General features: G+C 39.0%; 1 protein-coding gene across 4 annotated transcripts in view; it reads left to right on the plus strand.

Moving 5' to 3' along the window:
* FAM133B (family with sequence similarity 133 member B) overlaps nt 1–3,174 on the plus strand; it is a 37,148-nt gene extending 33,974 nt beyond the window's left edge. For all 4 annotated transcript variants that reach the window (XM_007522490.3, XM_060196233.1, XM_060196232.1 and 1 more), the window contains one exon: nt 1,262–3,174. In XM_007522490.3, coding sequence (XP_007522552.1) covers nt 1,262–1,348 — 87 coding nt within the window. In that variant the 3' untranslated portion in view covers nt 1,349–3,174. The remainder of the gene's footprint in view (nt 1–1,261) is intronic.
* Nucleotides 3,175–7,949: the final 4,775 nt, after the last annotated feature.

Genomic DNA, 7,949 nt, shown 5'->3' on the forward strand with positions numbered 1-7,949 from the left:
GGGAAGAGAAGAAAGATAAAACACGAGCTGAACTGCTCCAACAATCATGAAGGTTCCCCTTGAAGGTGGGGAGCAGGGACTAGAATCTGGGTCCTTGCACATTGTAGTGTGTGTGTGTGTGTGTGTTGTGTTTGTGTGTGTTGAACTAGGTGTGCCACTGCCTGGCCCCCAACTCCCTTTTATAATTACTCCTTTTGTTAGCCTTGGTGGCAATTTATTCTAAGCAGCTGACATCTGTGACATCTGTTTCATTAAGATAAATGGATTTTTCAACTGTATACCAGTATTTTTTTTATTAAATCATTTCTACCAGACTGTAGATATGTAATACATGTATTTATGTTTACTTTCAAGTTGGAGATTTATCATTTCTGTTCTCTGAGGACTCATTTAATAAAATCAATTATGTTTGACTATGATGTGATGATTTTTTTGGAAGAACTGCAGTTCAATTTTAGGAGTTGTATAATGTGAAGTTTAGTAATTGGTAGCATGTTCCACAGAGTTTGTCTTCTAGGGGAAATTTTTTTGGGCACTACATTGACATGCTAATGACAGATTTTCTTTCACTTGAAAATCAGCAAGCACTATCAATTTAATACTAATTATGTGGTACTAATAAGACTTTTTGAGAAGTATTCTGAGTGGCTCTTAATTGATTGTATGGGTTGTTTGGAACAACTATGTAATATATGCTAAGAAGTACCAGGGTGGGCTCAAAGGTGGAGTACATGCCTTCCTGTGCATGAATGCTGGAATGTCTTTCACTTTCCCCGTCTCTTCATTTCTCCACTCTTTTTTTTTTCTTCTCTTAAAAGAACTACTAAATGAAAAATTGGTCCAGGATAGCCACTCAGCAGTGGTAATTTAGACTAGAGACCTAGGTTCATTCCCTAGAGTAATATTTTTTTAAAAGTACCATGGTGGGGAGTTGAACGGTAGTGCAGCGGGTTAAGCGCAAGTGGTGCAAAGTGTAAGGATCCCGGCTCGAGCCACGGGCTCCCCACCTGCAAGGAGGTTGGTTCACAATCAGTGAAGCAGGTCTCCAGGTGTCTATCTTTCTCTTCCCCCTTTCTCTTCCCCTCCTCTCTCCATTTCTCTCAGGCCTATCCAACAATGATGACATCAATAACTACAAAAATAAAAACAAAGGAAAAAAAAGGGAATAAATAAGTAATTTTTTTTTAAAGTACTATGGTAAAGTTGTTTTCAATTAGTACTTTCTAATATAAAAATGTCTAACATAGAACTCTTTTTACAGGAAAAAACAAAAAAGAAAAAGAAGCATAAGAAGCACAGCAAGAAGAAAAAAAAGAAGGCTGCTAGCTCAAGTCCTGACTCACCGTAACATTAGGAAAAATCAGGATTCTCTTTATATAAAGAAAGTGCAATGTCTAAGGAAATTTCAACTGTGAAAATTAATGACATATTTACTAAAATGCATGAATTTTCTTGTTTTTGGAATTATTCCTGGACTCTTCAGTAGTCACTCATATGGCGCTCTGTGAAAAGGCCATACATAATTATTGCCTGCTGCTTAAAACATTTTTTTTTCCCCAGTGCTTACTAACTCTGGGAGATAATGAACTGCGGTCATGCTATTGGTTAAGATATTTGGGATAAAATTTTTTGACTAGATTTATGCAATGGTCAGACAACAGAAATTGAATCTGAATACATTTTTAAGATGTAGTCAGAAATGCCCGGAGGATTCTAGTTTAACTTTTAAAAGTAGGGATAACATTCAAAATCCTTACTCTGTAGATAAATGTATTTTAATTTCTCCCCTTGGATAATTTTATTTAGCTGGGGAAGGAGTTTTTAGGGTGGGGGTTTGCTATCTCTTTAGCTAGCAGAATAGTGTGCCTTTTATCCTCACACATCCTAGTTTTGTGGACACAGTAGCCATGCTTGGTGGAGATGTCAGAGCAGAACAAAGCAGTCTTACCCTTTACTGAATTTAGTGGCATCCTGGGACTCTGTCATATGCTGCCTTGAATGAATCAGAAAAACATCTTTTGCAACATGAGAAAGCCCCAAAGCTCTGGGATTTACCTCCACTTCTGATACTAAATGTTTTTGTTTTGTTTTAGTTTAGAAGGCATTGTATTATTTGAAGTAATTTTGACTATACTTTGGCTTTAGAGAGGAATCATTTCAGATAGACACTGGTACTTTTTGAACTTGATTGCTAAAAATTCTAAAATGCATGTTTTATACTGTTAACTTTTCACCAGTCAGGAAACTTTTATGTAACCAGTAATACTATTTTTGGTATGAATTTTATTTAGGCTGTAATGTTTAGCTTTTGTTAACTCCTTATTCTTGCTATCTCAGATTCCTTACTATGTTTAATGGCACACTTGCCAAGACATTAAGCATGTAAAAAGCGAGTTTTTGATGTTTTTAACGGCTTCATATTGAAGCTGAAACTTAACATAAGGTGGGTGGCAGACCTGGTATGCTGTATCTTGTTACATAAAGCTATTGCCAGAATCTTAGTAAATACAATGTTTTAAAACTTTGTTGTCTTTGTATATTCATAACAAATTATGACATGTTAAATTTAAGTGAGAATTATGTTACTGCTTTTCCTGTGTCATTTTACTAAGATTTTGTGCCTCATACCTACTATAAAAAAATGTTTACTAGTAATGTTAAAAGTTGATAAATCATTTTCACTTTGCATTTTATATAATCAGGTAACACAGAATATAATTTGATGTACAATTTTGCCTGTTAACAGAGGGTGTGCTGATATAGTAGTATATGCACAGACATTTTGGCATGATGAGACTGAATAAATAGCTATTTTATTTAAAAATAGCTGTGTTCTTATCAGCTCCCTTTTGTGTTACAACATAGAGATAAAAACTACTAGATGTTAAATAGTAAGTAGATGAGATATTTTTCCAAGTTTTTAGCTGTAAAAAAATAACATTTCTTAGTAAAATTTTCTTAAATTTTGTGTTTTAAGCTTCATACTCTTAATAAAAGCCTATATGCTCTTTTAGTACACAGCAAGTTTGAGGAAAAAATTGTGTCCAAAAGGAAACTTCTCAAACTTGTTTAGAAAAATGCTGAGTTTTATCATGTTATTTATTGGTCAGTTTTGCTATGAACATAAAGTGTACCTTTGCAGATCCGTCCAATATATAAATATGCCCCCAACTACTGGCATTGTTTTATTTATTAGTGGGGAAGGTGTGATTTGGCAAAGATTTGTATTCTAGAATATTGCTAATTATCTGGGGCACTTCTCTTTCATTATTTTTCTGATGATAGCCTTAACAGTTCTGGAAAGTCAGTTAGAAGACAAACATTTTAAAGAAGGTTATGATATCAGTTATGTTCATTGGAAAGATAATAGCATACCTTCTTTCCTTGATCCATTTTCTTGAATATCTTTGTCACAATTTTGTTCCCTTTTTATTGGGGGAATTAATGGTTTACAGTAAGTACAGTTGTTGACACACGGGTAAAATATCACCTCACCATAAGTGCCTGTAAAACACCCCCAGCTTAGGTCCCGCTCCACCATCATGCACCAGGATCTGAAAGCCCCACCTACTCTTAATACCAATTTTGTAAACACAGTAATTTAATTTAGATGATTAGTGTCAAGATAACTACAGTATTAGATTAGTGCTCGAATTGAAAAATTGAATTTGGGGGCCAGGTGGCGGTGCACCTGGTAAAGATCACACATTACAGAGTGCCAAGGACACAGGTTCACGCCCTGGTCCCTACTTGCAGGGTGAAAGCTTCATGATCGATGAAAAGGTGCTGTAGGTGTGTCTCTGTCCATCTCTGTCTTCCCCCTTCCCTCTGAATTTTTTTCTCTATAAACTAATTTTAAGTGGTCTGGGAGGTGGTGCAGTGATAAAGCTTTGGAATCTGAAGCCTAAGGTCCTGAGTTCGATACCCAGCAGCACATATGCCAGAGTAATATCTGGTTCTTTCTCTTCCTGTGTTTCTCATAAAATCTTTAAAAAATAAAATAGTGGGGTCAGGTGGTGGCATACCTGGTTAAATGCACACATGACAGTGCACAAGGATCCTAGTTCAAGCTCTGGTCCACATCTGTAGGGGGAAAGCTTCATGAGTGGTGAAACAGTGCTGCAAGTGTCTCTTGTCTCTCTGCCTCTCCCTCCCTTCTTAATTTCTCTCTGTTCAAAAATAAAATTTTCGTCAATTTCTTTATAGAGGAATTAAATGTTTTACATTCGACAGTAAATATAATAGTTTGTACATGCATAACATTTCTTAGTTTTCCATATAACCATACAACCCCCACTAGGTCCTCTCATCCTTTTCCAGGACCTGTACTCTTTCCCTACCTCCACCCCTACCCCATAGTCTTTTACTTTGGTGCAATACACCAACTCCAGTTCAGGTTCTACTTGTGTTTTTTCTTCTGATCTTGTTTTTCAACTTCTGCCTGAGAGTGAGATCATCCCATATTCATCCTTCTGTTTCTGACTTATTTCACTTAACATGATTTTTTTTCAAAATTTACTCATTTGTTACCCTTGTTTTATTGTTGTAGTTATGATTGTTATTGATGTTGTCATTGTAAGATAGGACAGAGAGAAATGGAGAGAGGAGGGGACAACAGAGGGGGGAGAGGAAAAACACCTGCAGATATACTTCATGGCCTGTGAAGCGACTCCCCTGTAGGCCGGGAGCCGGGGACTTGAACTGGGATCAAGAGCCACATGCGCTTAACCTGCTGCACGACCACCCGACTCCTGCCACTGACTTTTGAATGTTAATTTTGTAGCCTGACACCTTACTGTATTGCCTGATGATTTCTAAAAGCTTGCTGGATTCCTTAGGGTTTTCCATGTATACTATCATGTCATCTGTAAATAAGGAGAGTTTGACTTCTTCTCTTCCAATCTGTATCCCTTTAATTCCTTGCTCCTGCCTGATTGCTATGGCAAGAACTTTCAACACTGTTGAATAGTAATGGTGATAGTGGGCAGCCCTGTCTAGTACCCGATCTGAGTGGAAATGCTTCCAGTTTTTCACCATTGAGTATGATGTTGGCTGTAGGTTTGCATTTTCAGGAACTTCCCATCTATTCCCATTTTTTTGTAGTGTTTGGTCATAAAGGGATGTTGGATTTTGTCAAATGCTTTCTCTGCATCTATTGATAGGATCATGTGGTTTTTGGTCTTGCTTTTATTGATGTAGTGGGTCACATTGATTTACGTATATTAAACCAACCTTGCATGCCTGGGATAAACCCCACTTGGTCATGATGAACAACCTTTTTAATATGCTGCTATATCCGGTTGGCTAGAATTTTGTTCGATATTTTAGCATCTATTTTCATCAGAGATACTGGTCTAGTTTTCTTTTTTGGTTGTATCCCTGTCTGCTTTTGGTATCAAAGTAATGTTGGCTTCATAGAAGCTGGAAGGGAGTATTCCATTGTCTTCAATCTTCTGGAAGACTTTTTTAAAAAATATTTATTTCCTTTTGTTGCCCTTGTTTTTTATTGTTGTAGTTATTATTGATGTCATTGTTGGATAGGACAGAGAAATGGAGAGAGGAGGGGATGATGGGGAAAGAGACACCTGCAGACCAGCCTCACTGCCTGTGAAACAACTCTCCTGCAGGTGGGGAGCCAGAGGCTCGAACCAGGACCCTTCCAGTCCCTGAGCTTTGTGCCACATGCACTTAACTGGCTGCGCTACTGCCGGACTCCCTGGAAGACTTTTTTATTATTATTTATTCCCTTTTGTTGCCCTTGTTGTTTTATTGTTGTAGTTATTATTGTTGTTGTCATTGTCTGGACAGAGAGAAATGGAGAGAGGAGGGGAAGACAAAGGAGGGGAGAGAGACACCTGCAGACCTGCTTCTTTGCCTGTGAAGTGACTCCCCTGCAGGTAGGGATTGAGGGCTTCAACCAAGATCCTTAATACCAGTCCTTGAGCTTTGCACCACCTACGCTTAACCTGCTGTGCTACCGCCTGACTCCCCTGGAAGACTTTTAAAAGTAGAGGTAATAATTCTTCCTTGAAGGTTTTGTAGACTTCCTTTGTAAAACCATCTGTTGCAGGACTTTTATTCTTGGGAAGGTTTTTGATAGCTGTTTGAATTTCATTAGCTGTGATGGGCCTGTTGATGTTATCCACTTCCTCTTTATTTAATTTTGGGAGTTGGTAGGTATCTAGTAAATCGTCCATTTCTTCCAGGTTCTCTAGCTTGGTGGCATATAGTTGTTCATAGAAGCTTCACATGAGGGGAGTCGGGCTGTAGCGCAGTGGGTTAAGCGCAGTGGGTTAAGCGCAGGTGGCGCAAAGCACAAGGACCGGCCTAAGGATCCCGGTTCAAACCCTGGCTCCCCACCTGCAGGGGAGTCACTTCACAGGCGGTGAAGCAGGTCTTCAGGTATCTTATCTTTCTCTCCTCCTCTCTGTCTTCCCCTCCTCTCTCCATTTCTCTCTGTCCTATCCAACAACGACAACAATAATAACTACAACAATAAAACAAGGGCAACAAAAGGGAATGAATACAATAATTTTTTTTTTTAAAAAAAAGAAGCTTCGCATGATATGTTGAATTTCTGTGGTGTCTGTTGTGATATCTCCTCTTTTATGATCTGATTTATTTGGATCTTCTCCCTTTTTTGTTTTGTGAGTCTCGCTAAAGGTTTGTTGATTTTGTTCACTCTTCCGAAGAACCAACATTTACGTTTGTTGATCTTTTGTATGGTTTTCTTACTTTCAATGTTATTTATTTCTGCCCTAACTTTAGTTATTTCTGTCCTTTTGGTTGCTTTAGGGTTCCTTTGTTCTCCTAGGCCTTTAAGATGTGCAACCAGGTTGTTTATTTGTACTCTTTCTTGTTTACTAATGTGTGGTTGTATGGCTATGAACTTCCCTGTCAGTACTGCCTTAGCGGAGTCCCAAATATTTTGATAGATTGTGTCTTCATTTTCATTGAACTTTCAAACATTGATTTCTTCCAATAAATTATTATTTTTTTAAGTTTTTTTATATTTGTTTCCCCTTTTGTTGCCCTTGTTGTTTTGTTGTAGTTATTATTGTTGTTCTTGATGTCATCGTTGTTGGATAGGAAAGAGAAATTGAGAGAGGAGAAGACAGAAGGAGAGAAAGACACCTACAGACCTGCTTCACCGCCTGTGAAGCGACTCCCCTGCAGGTGGGGAGCTGGGGGCTAAACTGGGATCCTTACACCGGTCCTTGCACTTTGTGCCACGTGTGCTTAATCCACTGGGCTACTGCCTGACTTTTTCAGGGAGTCAGGTGGTAGCGCAGTGGGTTAAGCGAACGTGGCAGAAAGCGCAAGGACTGGCGTAAGGATCCCAGTTCGAGCCCCTGGCTCTCTACCTGCAGGGGAGTCCCTTCACAGGTGGTGAAGCAGGTCTGCAGGTGTCTATCTTTCTCTCACCCTCTCTGTCTTCCCCTCCTCTCTAAATTTCTCTCAATCCTATCCAACAGCAACGGCAATAATAGTAACGACAGCACCGATAAACAGGGCAACAAAAGGGACAAAATGGCCTCCAGGAGCAGTGGATTCATACTGCAGGCATCGAGCCCCAGCAATAACCCTGGGAGCAAAAAAAAATTTCCAAGAGCGATGGGGAGATAGTACAGTAGTAACACAAGAGTCTTGTATGATAGAAGTTCCAGGTTCAACCCCCGACGTGACCATATATTCAGGTGAGTGTGTTAGTTTCTGTCTCGTGAAAATAAATTTTTTTTCTAATATTTGTTATTCCCTTTAGTTGCCCTTGTTTTATTGTTGTAGTAGTAGTTGTTATTGATGTCATTGTTGGATAGGATAGGACAGAGAGAAATGGAGAGAGGAAGGGAGACAGACGGGGAGAGAAAGATACCTGCAGACCTGTTTCACCTCTTGTGAAGTGACTACTACCCTGCAGGTGGGGAGCCAGGGGCTCAAACTGGGATCCT

This window comes from Erinaceus europaeus, chromosome 8, assembly GCF_950295315.1.
Source record: "Erinaceus europaeus chromosome 8, mEriEur2.1, whole genome shotgun sequence".
Lineage (NCBI taxonomy): Eukaryota > Metazoa > Chordata > Mammalia > Eulipotyphla > Erinaceidae > Erinaceus > Erinaceus europaeus.